The sequence below is a fragment of the Rhincodon typus genome, chromosome 28 (genome assembly GCF_021869965.1).
Source record: "Rhincodon typus isolate 14 chromosome 28, sRhiTyp1.1, whole genome shotgun sequence".
In the NCBI taxonomy this organism is placed as follows: Eukaryota; Metazoa; Chordata; class Chondrichthyes; order Orectolobiformes; family Rhincodontidae; genus Rhincodon; species Rhincodon typus.
The window spans coordinates 39,347,041-39,362,809 of NC_063359.1; the positions used below are offsets into that span (position 1 = coordinate 39,347,041).

At 37.8% G+C, this 15,769-nt stretch overlaps 1 protein-coding gene across 8 annotated transcripts in view; it reads left to right on the top strand.

Moving 5' to 3' along the window:
* Positions 1-15,769, top strand: part of sptan1 (spectrin alpha, non-erythrocytic 1) — a 101,319-nt gene that overhangs the window by 37,068 nt on the left and 48,482 nt on the right. For 7 of the 8 annotated variants that reach the window (XM_048613744.1, XM_048613748.1, XM_048613747.1 and 4 more), the window contains exons 23-28: positions 134-282; positions 8,512-8,710; positions 10,673-10,771; positions 12,403-12,438; positions 12,960-12,995; positions 15,180-15,227. In XM_048613744.1, the coding sequence (XP_048469701.1) occupies positions 134-282; positions 8,512-8,710; positions 10,673-10,771; positions 12,403-12,438; positions 12,960-12,995; positions 15,180-15,227 (567 nt within the window). The remainder of the gene's footprint in view (positions 1-133; positions 283-8,511; positions 8,711-10,672; positions 10,772-12,402; positions 12,439-12,959; positions 12,996-15,179; positions 15,228-15,769) is intronic. The other variant, XM_048613750.1, reaches the window with a different exon arrangement.

A 15,769-nucleotide genomic window follows, 5' to 3' on the forward strand; every position in this document is an offset into this window, starting at 1 on the left:
GTACAATGTTGTCTTTTAAATATTAGTTTGTTATAGAGTATTCCAGTGACAGCACTTGTCTTCGTTAAAACCAGGGCTAGTGTACTTTTCTTGTGTGCAATTGTTGATGTTTTTCCTTGGCCTTGTTTGAAAGGATTGGTGGAAAGTGGAAGTAAATGATCGTCAGGGCTTTGTTCCTGCTGCCTATGTTAAGAAATTGGACCCAGCACAATCTGCATCACGTGAGAATCTGCTAGAAGATTCCAGCAGCATTGCAATGCGCCAGGAACAGATTGACAACCAGTAAGTAACTTAAACCAAGTTCTTTATACCAGGTATATATTTTTGCAGTGGAGGATTTCATGCCAAGCACTGGATGAAAACCAACACCTTCCACTCTTTGGTTCAGTTGGATGGGATACTTCGATGTGCTGGGTAACCTCTCAGTGCTGGCTAATAGGATTATTTGGTAGTGATATATATTTTTGTTTTCTTCTATAGGAAGATATTTTTGACCCTCAGTTGGTGCCATCCTATACTAGTTGAAATTGCTGTTGTACGCAAGAAAAAAGTAGCAAGGTTGGAGAGCTTATAGAATCAACAAGGAAAAACATTCAGGGTCATGGGGGAAAATCCCATGGGAGTGGGATCAGTTGGATAGCTCTTACAAAGATCTGGCACAACCATAGCAACATGTAAATAACCAGCTTTTTACAATACACTATCCATATAAACTCAGGTCTGTGCTAGGGTTGAGAGAGGGCATAAGAGATTGACTGACTAGCAAAAGATTCCATGATGCAACAGTGTAAGTGTGGTTTTGGTACAGTCAGAAAAATATATGGTTGGCTAACTCGTTTCAAAGAATAAGCAGAAGCACAATGTGACAAAAGGCTGCTTTTTGTTTTGCCTTTGATTCTGTTGAGTTTTTTAGTCCAAAGTCTCACGACACCAGGTTATAGTCCAACAGGTTATTTGAAATCACAGGCTTTCAGAGCGCTGCTGTTTTGTCAGGTGAAATGAAGAGAAGAGACGCGAAGCACACAGGCACAAAATAAGACGGTGCTGGAGACAAACCAAATAGCTGGAATAACATATTTGGTTTGTCTTCAGCACCATCTTATTTGTAATTTTCTATGGTTATCTCTCTGCCTCAATCAGATCATAGGGCATCCCTTCACTTGCTATGCAGCTTTTGATACTTTACTCACACCATCTGACACTTTTGATCACCTGCAGAGACGTGTTATTCAGCCTGTGGACGCTCCACTCACCATTTGTACAATCTTTTTGATCTCTCTGCTTATAAGTTCTGTGCCTGTGTGCTTCACTTCACTTCACCTGACAAAAGAGCAGTGCTCCGAAAGCTTTTGATTTCAAATAAACATGTGACTTCTGACCTTGTCCACCCCAGTCTAACATCAGCACCTCTGCATCAGGTTTTAGTCCATCATACTTCTGATGTACTTCAAATTCAAGTGACTGTGGACAGAATAGGAAGGTCAGAAAAAAGCCTTTAGGAAGGGTAGAGAGGGCGAAGAGGACATGCAAAAGATTTACAGGTTATATTAAAGATAAATAATAATAAAAGATTCTCTAAAGACTTAGAACAGTTTAAACAAAGTTTAGATTGGATAGAAATGAAAAGGGAAATTTCATGAGATGAAAGATTGAGACTATCAAATGGTTACAGCACAGAAGGAGGCTGTTCAACCCCTTGTGTCGTATTGGCTTTCTGCAATTATGTCAGTATGTGAGAACGAAAGAAATAGATGTAGGCCATTCAGCTCCTTGAATCTGTTTCACCTACAAGATCATGACTGATCCGTCCCAGGCCCCAACTGCTCTTCCGTGTCAGTAAGGAATAGCCATCAACTCCTAGATTTTTGAAAATCTATCTACTTTTTTTAAAAAATACTTTCAGAGATCTAGCCTGTACAGCTGTGGTGGAGAATTCCCAACATTCACCACCCTCTCGGAGAATAACTTCCTTCACATTTCAATTTTAAATGAGTGACCCTTTATTCTGTAACTGTCCTTTTTTTTAAATTTGAGATTTCCCCAATAGCAGAAACATTTTCTCAACATCCATCCTGTCTAGTCCTCTCAGAATCTCATATGTTTCAATAAGACCACCCTTCATTCTTCTAAATTCTAATGAATAAAGGTCTAACCTGTCCAGCCTTCATCCCAGGAATCAGCTTAGTCAATCTCACGTGAACAGTCTCCAATGCCATAATATCCTTTTTTTTTCATAAATACAGGGACCTAAACTGTACACAGTACTCTGTGTAGCCTTGTCATCACCCTTTTACAATTGTAACAAGACTTCCCTATTTTTAAACTCTAACCCCCCTAGCAATAAATAGTGAAGTGTTGGGGAATTATTGCTAGGCTATGACCCAGAGATCTAGGTAATGTTCCAGGGATCCGGATTCAGATCCCACCGTGGCCGATAGTGAAGTTTGAATTCAATTAAAAATCTGGAATTAAGATTCTAATGATGACTGAAAGCAATATCGATGGTCAGAAAAAGCCCTTCTGGTTCAATAAATGTCCTTTTAGAGATGGAAATCTGCCACCCTTACCTGGTCTAACCCACATGCGATTCCAGACTCTCAGCAGTGTGATTGACTGACTCTTAACTGCCCTCGGGGCAATTAGGGATGGGCAATAAATTCTAACCTATGAATGAATTTTTTTAAAAAAGTTCTATTAGCTCCCTTAATTACGTGCAGCACCTGATGATTGCTAGTTTTTTTTTTGCATTTCATGTGCAAAAACACCCAGGTCCCTCTGCACTGCACTTTTTTTATTGAATATCTCTCCATTTTTAAATAACAGCTTGCCGTTTGTTTCTTAGTACTAAAGTGCATGATCTCCCACTTTCTTACATTTAAACTTCATCTACCACACTTCCATTTATTTTTGTATCATCTAGTCTTACTTCCCCTGCACTTTCCCCAAAGCCCTGCAAGTTCTTTCTGTGTTGATATGAGAGTTACTAATTGATTAATTTTCATAGAAAAAATGTTTAAAAGAAATTTTAAAAGGTAAGGAGCTCTTGGGGAGGATAAGGAATTTAATAAAAAAAGTAGCACTGAAAGTGTTGGTGGAATAGGCACTGACCCCTGATAGCAGCATGTATTTGCTAGGGCTAAAGAAGTCAGGGAACAAAGTCGTTGGCCAAGCTCACTTTTTGAGCTGATGTGACTTTAGAAGTTTTGTCAAGGAGCATAAGAGATCGTTGCTGTGACAACCTTTGCTCAATAAAAGTTAACATTCCTAGTGGGTAATTAGTAATTGGTAGTGTGGATTCCAGAATCCACAGTCATACTGGCTTCACAAGGCATGGGTTAATTGGAAACAGTGCAGATCAGTAGAAAGTAATTTAGCACAGGAAGTCCCCAATTTACAAAAGTCAGACTGTAAAATGCTCTTTCTTATGAACATGATTCCACACTTGTGTAATCTTAAAGACCTGACATACAAATATTTCCTGTACTTATGATCGGCTGCTTTACATTGTCCTGCATTGTGTTCTGACTTGTGTACAAATCAATTTGCAAACCGTCTCTAGAGGGGAGCCCAAGACTATGTTGTGCCGTTTGTAGAGAAGGGAAAGGAATTCCTATATTTTGAATTTCAAAAAATAATGGTTGTTGCTTTGGTCTGTACATACACTGAAGAATGAGTTTCTTTCTGTGTTGAACTATATGAATGTTCAGACGTGAGTATTGGGCAGGACAAAAATAGGGAGGTAGTTAACTATGAAGTCACTTCAGGAGGATGCAAATAGGTTAGTAGCTGGCAGAGATCAATTTCCAATGAAGTTTAGCATGCACAATAGATAAAAGATGTAAACACTCAACGGTACCACTTTTTCTGAGTTGAAAAGTAGAGAAACTCTGATATGCACGCAATTCAAAGAGGAAAGGATGACTTTAATAAAGATGCTGCATTCTAGGCTACAGAAACCAACGGAACATCACCCCTGCTTTTGCATTTTAAGTCTGTTGAAATCATTGCTTAAGCTGTAATTAGAACTCTCCAGTTTGAGTAAGTATATTGACACTCTGAAATTAATACAGAAGAGAATAAATGAGCAGATAGGTGGGACAAATGATTTCGTTGCAAATGAAAATGAGAAACTTGAGGTTTTAATTATTAGAGAATGTTCAGATGAAAGTTTTTCACTGTGATATACCAGGAAATACTGTAGCACTTGCCATTTGGATTGATAACAAGAGGACATAAAAACACCAAAAGATAAAGTAAGATGCGTTTCTTTGTGGGATTGTTTGGATGTGGTCAGAATATTTTTTGAGGAAAAAGCAAAGGTTGACTAAAAGATTCTAAAGTATGAGAGGAAGCTGGTTAGAAATAATAAAAACAGTAAGAGTTTCTTTAGATTTTAAGAAGCAAAAGAGTTAACAATGTGTAATTGCTTTCTATAGAAAGTGAACCTGGGTAATTAATGGAAAATAAGATGGCAGGATAAGTAGAACAGGCCTCTTTTTTTTTTCCAGTTTGCATTTGTATCCTCTGTAATGAATATCAGTAATATTCCAGAAATAACTAATAAATCAAGAAATGGAGAGAGGGAGGATCTCAAAAATTACAGTCACCAGGGAAGTGGAACTGAGAAAATTGATGCACCTGCAGGCTGACAAGTCCCCAGGTCCTGATGGACTTCATCCTAGGATCTTAAAAGAAGTAGCTAATTAGATAGTTGACGTATAGGTTAGAATTTTCTAAAATTCCCTAAAATTATTAAAGATAACTTGATTGAAGCATACAAGATCCTGAGGGCTTTTGACAGGGTACTTATGGAATTGGATGTTTCCTCTTGTGGGAAAATCCAGATCTAAAGATCGCTATTTAAGGATAAGCTGTTGCTCATTTAAGGTAGAGATTACTTTACTTTTTCTTTCCTGAGGGTTTTGAGTCTTTAGAACTCTTCCACAAAAGGCAGTAGAGCAGGCCATTTTGAATATTTTTAAGGCAGATATAGATTGATTCTTAACAAGGATGTGAGAGATTATCAGGGTTGAGCAGGAATATGATCAGCCATGAGTGTTACAGCAGGAATGAGGAGTTGCATAACTTGGTTCTTTTCCTACTTCATGTCCTGGTATGACTTTCCTGCAACAGTGAAGCAAATGCATAACAAGTGAAAGTGAAATAGATGATAAACATTTGAAAAATAAACACCCAAATTGCTATTTGGCAAGTTTCTATTCAGAAAACTAGTGCAGGTGCAATGGGCTGTTTTGCACTTGAACTTTAAAATTCTGAGACTCTTGTACTGCAGACTATAGATTTGCACCAAGTTTAGAAGAGCAAGAGATATCTTAATTGAAACATACAAGATCCTGAGAGGCCATTTAAAAGGGTGCATGTGGAAAGGATGTTTCCAGTTGTGTAAGAATCTAGAGCTAGTAGGATCTCCTTCTGCAGAAGATTCCTCTTCAGTTTTGCCAGATCCACTGCAGGTTGTATGTCACTATATATTCTAAGCCAGTTGAGAAATATTGAATTTGAACAACATGCTATAATGTGCAATGTAGTTGTTTAGAAGCAATCGTTTTAACTGCTTGTCTTCTAGCACTAGCTTGGCATTTAAGAGAGTGGGAGAGGGGAAAAACAAACCTTTTTTTATATCTGAAAAATGCATGAAACTGAAAGTTGCATTTATTGTTAAGAAATTCATTTTTTATTTTAGTGGGTACCTCAGTTGCTTGTTGCTAATCAAGCTGCACTTTTTTTTCAGCAGATGCTTGCTAGCTTTTACCTTTTTTGCTCCTGGAACTTTCCTTGCTGATTCTAGCCATGTACTAATTTTCCTTTCTTTAACAGCTGCTTTAAGCCTTTACTCTACTAATGGTGCATGCTGTGCTTTGCTCCCTCTGTCTGTCCAGGACTTTGCTAGCTAAGGAGGTTGGCAGCGTTGTGCTCCGTATGAAGCAGGTGGAGGAATTGTGAGTAGGTTTGGCTCTTTCTCAATGTGATGTGATCTCTGATTCCATTAATCTTCACAATGCATTTTCTCTAAAGCTTGTGGACACTGGCTCTATTTAAATATTAATCTTGGAAAAAAAAAACTTGCTTGCTAGGATCGAATTGTAAGTTTTTGTATAATAGGCCAGCTGGTGGAGATGGAGTTTTTCTCTACCTGATAGAAGTGGTGTGAAAACTGGCATGACTTTATTGTTTTGGGTGCATTTTTTTTTAGTTTTTAATTGTTCAGTTTCTGCCTTCTCCCATTGCTGTAGGTAGCATATGGAAAAACATGCAAGTAAAGTTTACATTTAAACATCGCTTATAAAGCGACAGAAAGTCAAAGCTTTTCATCTTGCGCTCATCCAGACTGACCCTCAAGAAACCAAACTTCGAAAGGAAATATCAATTTATACAGCATGAGAAGAGGGCAATGATTTAGTTGGCATGGAGAAACTGCAAACTGTCGATCTTAGCTGATTAAGCTTAGACCAGAAAGGCCTCGAAGACTCTAATCCAGGTGTTCCGTGTAAAATACAACAGGATACTTTGGAGACTGCCCATCTCTGTTGCATTCTGCAGGGCAGCCAGTTGGAGTTCACCTGCCAAATCAGTGTTTTTAATCCATTAACTAAGATGGACAGTCAGTAGTTCTTGCTGGTATCAGTGGTTGGCATGAACATTTCTTTTCTCATTAAATTGAATTTCCCTTGTCAACCTTGATTGCAAGACCAAACACTTCAGCCTCGTGTCTTATTTTGATCATACTCGAGTTCTGTATTACCAAGTAATTAAAACTTAAATTTCTGAAACCTAAAAAAATGTCATTTTTGAAACTGTGTCAGGTGCAGTTAGTTTTGAGATGTGGTGAAGGTGTTAGGTTTCTAGGTGAGTCATATTTTGTAGGCTTTCAACATCTTCGAATACAAACATACAAATTAGGAGCAGGCGTAGGCCACTCGGCCCTTTTTTGAGCCTGCATCGCCATTCACTAAGATAATGATTGATCTTATTACTCCACATTCCCATGTACTCCTGATTTAACCTTTCACTCCCTTGCTCATCAAGAACTTATTTTCCATATACCTTAAAAATTCAAGGATTCTATTCCTGAAAAGCTGGTGGAATCACAGTTCCAAAGATTCATGACCCTGATCTCTCCTCACCCCTGTCTTAAATGGGGAGCCCCTTATTTTTAAACAAAACACTCAACCACCACCACCGAATTCTAGAATTTTTTCCACAAGAGGAAACCTCCTTTTCCACATGCGTGCTTTTCAAGACCACACACACACGCACACGATTTTAAATGTTTCGGTCAAGTTGCCCCTTGCTCTTCTAAACTGCATAAGACCATCTTCCCATTATAGCAGTTAGTCTAGCAAGCCTCTTCTGAACTGATTCTAAAGCATTTACATCCATCTTTTACATAAGGAGACCAGTACTGCACACAAGAATCTATCCCTGACCAGTGCCCACTGTATATAATTGAGTATGATGGGAATTTTGAGCAGCAGAACTTTGAATTGTTATGTACTAAAATTTTGAATTTTCCTCTTGGTACGTGTATTATACTCGTTTCTAAATTGGTTGATTTTAGAGTTCGGTGTATGTTGTTTACCTGCAGTCATACAAAATTAGAACACATTGATTTGAATGTCCCAACAATCATGAACTGATGAAATCAATGTTTATTGACCACATCCAGTGACCATACTAGTCTGATTTTTTTTTTAAAGGTATAACTTTTTGAGTTCAATGTGATTTAGCTGCAAAATATAAAAGCTAAAATGTAATACTTAAGAACTGTAATTTAAACATATCTGCATTATATTGGAATTGGATTTGCGATGTATTTCAACTCTTTTTAGTGGGAATGGATGTACTAAATTCTTAAACTGATGTGTTCACACAAGCTAAACATATTGGTGGAATATTACTGATTTATGTTGCTGAAGTGTTTCTTCATGGCTTAGAAGCGCATGCAATTTACTGATTTTATAGATTTGCCATTGTGTATATATAGTTGAAATCCACGCAATGTATACTTGGAATATCTGATGTCAAAATTTCTGTTTTGAATCAACTTCACTTTGCCGTCTGAGCATTATTAAAGAAAGCTTTCATACTTTTAAGCCATTTTGTAATACAAAGCTTAGAAAGCACAGTAGATTTGATTCATAAGATTCATAAGCTGAGGAGGTGGAGTGAAGTGACATTATGGGAATTTGTATTCAGACTTGTAATTTATAGAAGCTAAGTGTTGGTTTTGTAAGAATATGCCCCATCCTTGTTACGTAAGCCCAGTGTTGCTTCAATGCTGATTTGAGTAACTTCTTCCAAACCATTGAGTAGTAATTGTCAGCTTTTTGTTCTTTGTTATATTTTCATTGTTGTTAGATTTACGGCCCTCCATTGATTTTGCTGTTCATCTTCATAAGCAGTTCCACATTCTGGCATTTAAACTGTTTGTTTAATTGCTTGTAATTAGTAATTGGTGTAGAATTACTTTGTGGGTGTGTTTCTTTTTAGATACCAGTCAATTCTGGAGCTGGGCAAAAAACGTAAGGATATGCTGGAAAAGAGCTGTAAGAAGTTCATGCTTTTCCGGGAGGCAAATGAGTTACAGCAATGGATCCATGAGAAGGAGATGGCATTGACGAGTGAAGAAGTGGGGACTGACCTGGAACAAGTGGAAGGACTGCAGAAAAAGTTTGATGACTTCCAGAAAGTAAGTAATACTTTTAACTTGGAATTGTTCTGAAAGAAGAGAAATGGAAACGTCAATTATGTAAACTAGATCTGAACACTAGCAGTTTCATCTTTGGTGACCTGATGTTTTGACTTATGGTTGCTGTTTTCTTCCAGTCCACTCGTCAAGAAAACTACAGTTGTTAGCTTATTCTGGATGAGGTAGATAAGTGTAACATGTAAATTTAGAAATTTTGTTTGTGTTTTAAATCATAGAATCATACACTACAGAAGAGGCCCTTTGGCCCATTTGAGTCTGTGCTGCCACAAAATACACTCCTATCCCATACTGGCCCCACTTTTTCCTGCACTAGGCCCATAGCCTTGAATGTTATGACACTTTAAGAACTCATCCAGTTCTTGTTAAAGGTTGAGGTTACCAGCCTCAAGTACCCTCCCAGGCACTGCATTCCAGACCCCCACCACACTCTGTGAAAAATCTTTTCCTCATATCCCCTCTAGACCTCCTGCCTCTCCCTTTAAAAGCATGTTGCCTTGTTCTTGACTAAGAGGAGCAGCTGCTTTCTATCCACCCTGTCAATGTTGCACATAATCTTATACCCTGCTATCGGGTCCTCCCTCAACCTACACTGCTCCAAGAAAACAGTCCAAGCTTATCCAGCCTCTCTCCATAGCAAAAAAAAATGCTCCATCCCGGACACCATCTTGGTGAATCCCCTCTGCACTCTCTCTCAGTGCAGTTAGCTCCTTCCTGTAATGTGTTGAGCAGAACTGTTCACGGTATTCAGCTGTCGCCTAACAAAGTTCTGTAGCAGCAACACTACCTCCCTGCTCTTTATAAGTCTATACCTCACTCAGAAAGGCAAGTGTCCTGTATGCTGCCTTAACTACCCTGTTAACTTGTCCAGGCACCTTTTTTTTTTTTAAGGGATCTATGGACAAGCGCCTCAAGATTCCTCTGTGTTTCTGTGAACTTGCTTGTGTCCTAATGGGGCTAAATAGATTGATACCACCTCTGCAAAGTTGTGTATTTGTCCAGTTTTGAATTTTCTGTGTGCCAGATTGCCCTACCCTCTACAAATTGTGTCCAGATATGGTTGTACAGTCATCCTCAACAAGCCTGGCCAACTACTAATTCTTTTCCTGCCACTATGTCTGAGTAGGCAACAGCTGGCTGAGGAAGTGAGTATCACAGCCAAACTTAAGACTGCAGTTGCCAGGCATTGAGATATTTGTTTCTTTTTCCAGATCACTAGCTGTTGATTAGGAGCATGGTGCCCTGAATGACTGACGAGGTAGTCAGCCATACCCTACTCTGCTACCTTGCCACAGATTAGAGGTTTACTTGGGATCTACCTCGTCTCTGGACCTTGACTATCTTTTGAATTAGCCAGATGATTATTGGGGATGACCTAAGAAAATGGATTAAATAGAAGATTAGTACCCAAAGTTCTGTTCTGAGATTCAGGAATTTCAGTGCTTTTATGAAATGGTAGCTTACTATTTTGAGTCATTTCTAGCTCTTCATTGTGGTGGGATTACTTGAAATAACTAGTTGTTATATTTCTACAAATAGTTTTAGCTTTAGCAAGCTTTGCCCACTGTATGAAAATGCTAAACCTGGTTGACACACTAATGGACATACCACGTAGTGGTGATGGTCTTATAAAAGTGAGTATGGCGATGTTCAACAAAATAACTCATTAGTTTCATCTTCAGAAAAAGTCCGGAGAATTTTATTTTTGTTTAGAAACTTATTTTGTGCAGTTCTTGTATCTTAGTTACAATAATGAATGTGCTGGTTCTTTACTAAAGCTAATACTGTGATTTCTCCTTGTAAGTTTGAACCTTCCTCTGCTTCAATTATTTTCCTTGCAAGTTGCAGTTATTTCTACCTCGGCTGCTCCCTTTTGATTAAAATTGTACTCAGGATTCACAAAAACGTTATTCAAGTTAAGACGTCCAATCCAACATTTTTCAGGACTTGAAAGCCAATGAGTCTCGCTTGCGAGATATTAACAAAGTGGCAAACGATCTCGAGTCAGAGGGTCTGATGGCTGAGGAGGTTCAAGTAGTTCAGGTACAGTATCACTTCATTTAATTTTCAACTCAACTCTATTTCCAAAATGCATTTACTGTTCATTATGAATCAAGCACATTTTAAAAAAATAAATTCTATAAAGGAATAAACAGAGTAAAAGGATTAGTATGTTAAATGCAGCTGAATTTTTGTCACCACCTTAATGCAAAATAAAAGCTAAACTTTGAAAACATTTTGCTGTTTGAATTGAAAATTGTGCAGGCAGCAGTGATTGTGGAAAAACTCCAATTTAGTGTTCTCAAAGCAGACCTCTTTTTATGTGATGTTCTCTGGGGAGAATCAATTCTTCCCACCCAATACTGACATGAGTGTCAGAATTTGGAGGATTTCGAGAAGTTACCCTTCCAAATCGCACTATTCCGAACATTTGTGGTACTCTTAAGTTGAAACACTGATTACCAACACTGATGCAAGGTTCTGGTTTCCAGCTGCATCCAAGAATTGAGCATGTAATCTGGGTGGACTGTTGAGACCAATACTAATGTAAAGACTTACTGTCTGCCTGTTATTAAAAATTGCATGGCACTTTTTGAGGAACAGTATAGGAGCTGTTTGGGGAGTTCTGGTTTTTCTAGTAAACATCATCCATCAGCTAACAGCACAAGAAAATGATTAAGCTAGACATTCATCTTGTTTGCAATTAGTGGCATATTTTGCTAACTTAGCCCTGCATGTCTTTATACTTTGAAAATAACTGGCTGCAAAATTACTTTGAGCCTTTCCTGGGAAAAAAGTGTCAGATGCAAGTTGCTTTCACTCTGCACTGTTGACTTCAGTCATGATGGTTCATATATTACTGTTGTTTAGAAACTTGGGATCTAACTTAGGAGAATGACTTACAGTTTTTAAGTTTGATTTGTATTTCTATATTGTGCATTTTAGTTTGAAAACATCAATTCCTAAATTTCATTTTAGATTTTTTTTTGAGTGGTGATAGGTTATCTGGAGACTTTTGTTTACCTGCATTTAAATAAGGTCTTTAAGCTCCTTGAGGTGAATTGTTTAGTGCATTAGGGGGAAAAAGTGTAGATAAGAGGGGCAAAATTAAACTGCTGATGCCTAATGACGGGAATCCAGTAGAACAAAAAGTGCTCCATGATTTACTGTAAAAAGTGTAGCAGGTTTATATTTCCTAATTTTATTATTCTCTCTCAATCTTGCCGTCTTGTACTTGCCCATATTAAATTTAATGTGCCAGTTATCAGCTAACTTCCAACCTGCCCAGGTCTTTCTGCATCTGATAAGCTAAGTCCACAGATGTGCAGGCAGTTCGGTGGGTTAGCCAGGGTAAATGCAGGGTTACAGGGGTGGGTCTGGAAGGGATGCTCTGAGGGTTGGGGTGGACTTGAAGGGCTGCATGGCCTCCTTCAACAGTGTAGAGATTCTATGATTTTTGCTTATAGTCCCTCTTATTTGGTAAGACGTTTATATGATCTTCACAGTTTTTGTTATTTACAAAACAGTTCTGGCACTAATCTCAAGTCTGTACCAATTACCGTCCTTCCTGGTCCGTGTATGGTTGTTTTCACTAACTGTAAATCAGTTTTAGAGACATTTCAGCTTTGTTTTGCTGAACAACTTTTGTTCTTGTTCCTTTTTCATTTTGGTAGCAACCAGTCTTGGGATCTGCTCCAGGAACTGCCAAGGTATGAGTATTTTGAATAAATAGTGAATATGAAATTGAAACGTGAGTAACATTATGAACAGCAGGTATCTTCAATCTAAGTAGCACCAAATGTTAAATACCAGAGGTTAACTGCTACTTTGACAGATTCTAGGCGTATTCTTTTCTAGTCTGTTTGTTTATTTCTCTCTCTCTCCACAAATTCCATGCCGATTGATTACACATTCCCCATATGTTCACCCTTTTATCCCTTTATTAACAGACTCAGTACCTGTTCTCTGGTTTCATCTTACATATTTGGGTCCAACTTATTTTCTGCCCTGTTCTGGTGGTGAGCATTATTTTAAAATGACCCCTGTATGTGTACATGAAAACGATGAGGGCAATTTGGAAGGAACGTGTAAAGCACTTTGAAAGACAGACCAATTTAAGGCCTGTTGGACCTAATATGGACTATATGCTACGTGAACTAATGCTATGAATTAATTTGTCAGCATCAAGTTTCTCAAATTTTTAGTTTATTTTTGTATGTTTTTTCTGTAGGATGAATCTGACTCTAAAACCACATCACCATGGAAGGTATGAGTTTTCTTTTCGTGAGCACCATGCTATTGATTTTTGAAGCCAACTGATTTGTGTCAGGCTTCCACTTTCTACAAACTCTAATCAGTTACAATTCTAAATGACATCCAGTGATTTTTTTAATTTTTTTATTTTTAATTTAATTTTCTATTTCAAAAAAGGTGTTGTCCCCCATGCCCAAAATCTTTAGAAAAGCATAGATTAATTTGTAGTGATCAAGGTCACTGATTTACTGTGAATAATCTAAGTCAATTTTTATTTTCTTTTAAATCCATAATTTCATTCGCATAATCTTTTAAAAAGTCATTGGTGAGGTTGTTTCTAGCTTAAAATTAAGGGTTGCCGTCAGTGTGGTTTTTAGTGAAGTATTCCTGGTGATTCTCTTCTTGCATCTGTTGTAGACCTTTGTCGATCAGTCTGTTCCTGTAGTTTATATTAATGTAGTAACAGACGCAGTCAAATTGATTATGCTTCACTTTGCCGCATTTTTCTGTTTTTACATCTCACAGTTGCATTTCCTCAAAGTTTGGTTTATTATTAGTTTTGGACATCTATCAAGACTTTACTTAAAGGAAGTGCTGGATTCACAAGAGTTCTCCTATTTATAATATAGGCAAAAGAGCTGCAGATATGAGCAAATACCTGCAGAGAGTCACGCCACAGTTAATCTGTGGTTGTACAAGCAGGCCTGAGGCATACCTATTTACTACAGTTATGGTAGTTGTTCTCATCTACGCACTGATGTTTGATACAGAAATTGTTACCAAGACAGCGGAGCAAATCCCTTTTTTTAAAAAAAAGTACCTAAAATAGCATGCAGCGTAACATCTCTTTTAAAAACAGTAGAAGTATTTAGTATTGTTTCAGAATTTTGTAATGTTTCAGCCTTGATCACAAGCTACTGCTCAATATACTTTTTTGAAAAGATTGCTCCAAAAGGTTGGTTTATCCCATCCACAGTGCTGTTGTAACAACCCAGATAAGGAAATCACAATTCATTATGTTATGTACATTCTTTATTCCTTAACACCACATCTTTCAACTCTGGATGTAAATATATGAGCTGCACTACAATTTTGGAAATCATATTTTAAAAGCTACAGGTGGTGTAGTTGTGATAACTAACTTGGATGCTTCCAGGAAAGCCAGACAAAAATGTGGAAGAGAAAGATATGCTGATGGAGGAGATTGTGGAGCTTTGACCACTTTGTCCAGGAAGCCTGCTTTTGTTCTTCCCGTTCATATGTAATTACATGAACTCTTTTCTCAGCCATCAGGCAAAGCTTCTTTTGCTAATATTGTGTTTCTTTAAACTATGAAGTGTGCAGCTAAAGTAAGTAATTGATATTGGCTTGAGTACGTTTGAGAATGCTCTTCTTTTCAAATTGGATCACCTTAACGATGAGTAAATTAGATTTTCTTCCTCTGGGTCAGGAATAGACTGGGGGTGGTGGGAGAAATTTAGACTGATTCCTTTCCAGATTACCATATAGGTTTCTTCTCTGGTAAATCTATATCTCAATGTCTAGTGAAGCTGGATTAATTTTCCTCAGTGGATACTGCTGTGGCTAACTGAAACAATTGCTACTTGAATTTGTGTTTGTGGAGTTACTTGCCAGTGTAAGTGAATGCATATGGAGAGTAGGGAAGAGGCTCAGGAGTTCTTGCTGTGAGCAAGCACTGCACAACTAGGGTGGCATTTTAAATGTACAGTACTTGATTTGTGATTTTTATCTCCAAATCAAATCTGAGCAGTGCAGATATCAGTAATCTGTAACTTGTTAATGTTATCTGGCCTGTTAAAATGCTTTTGTTTGTGGAGGAGCTCACATGCTTCATTTTCTTTGTTTCTCAAATTATTAAAATGATCTATGTCTTCTGTTTAACCTGGCACTCTTTGATTTCCCTTCCTTCAGAGACAACAGACAGAATGCTTTCTTAACTGTCAGTAATGTATTAATGGTAAAGGGTGTGGCCTGTCTTTCTCATTCTACACTTAATCCAGCTACCAAAAGGGAATTATAAATTTAGTTAACAATTTTCTGTTGATGGTGAACTCTTGCATGCCATGTTCTGTTAGTTCTGAGTGGGCATATTTCTAATTTTAATGTTTCTCTTCACTAACTGATGGATCGTGACTGGTTTGGTTTCCCACTGCTGTGATTCATGGTTGCGGTTTAGACTGTGCGGCAGGCAACATATGCAGTGGCTAGCTTTAATGCCATCAAGGTAAGAACTACTGGATCTGCTCCTTTCTGGCACAGCCTTTCTCACTCCTGTCTCAAATGCGTGATGAGCTCCTCATTGTTTTGTGCTACTTTCACTCATTTGTAACAGTGCTCTGCCCCTTGTACTATTATTATGGTTAGTTTCACCAATGGCCCAGTTAGAGTACAGTCCTTCCTTCCTTGCTCTTCATGCTTCTATTGCAAAGTAAACATGTTGTTGTGTTCATAAATGCTGCTTGCTATATGCCATTGGCAACTGAGCTAACTGAATACTTATTGTGAAATCATATCTTGGCAACATAAGTTAACCCTTTAAATATTGAATGTGCTTTTTGTTTTTATCAGTATTTGAAATATGTAAAAGTTTTGAAGAAAAACCAAAATAAAGTTGTAATCTAGATTAATGTGAAGCATATGAAACAATATCAAGTGTTTTGCTTGCAGAGAAGCAAAGTACAATTTGGATCATTGAAAGTATGTGACAGTTGGGCACCATGATAGTCCATAATCTTGTTGACTTGGGGCAGTTTTAAAAATGGCAAA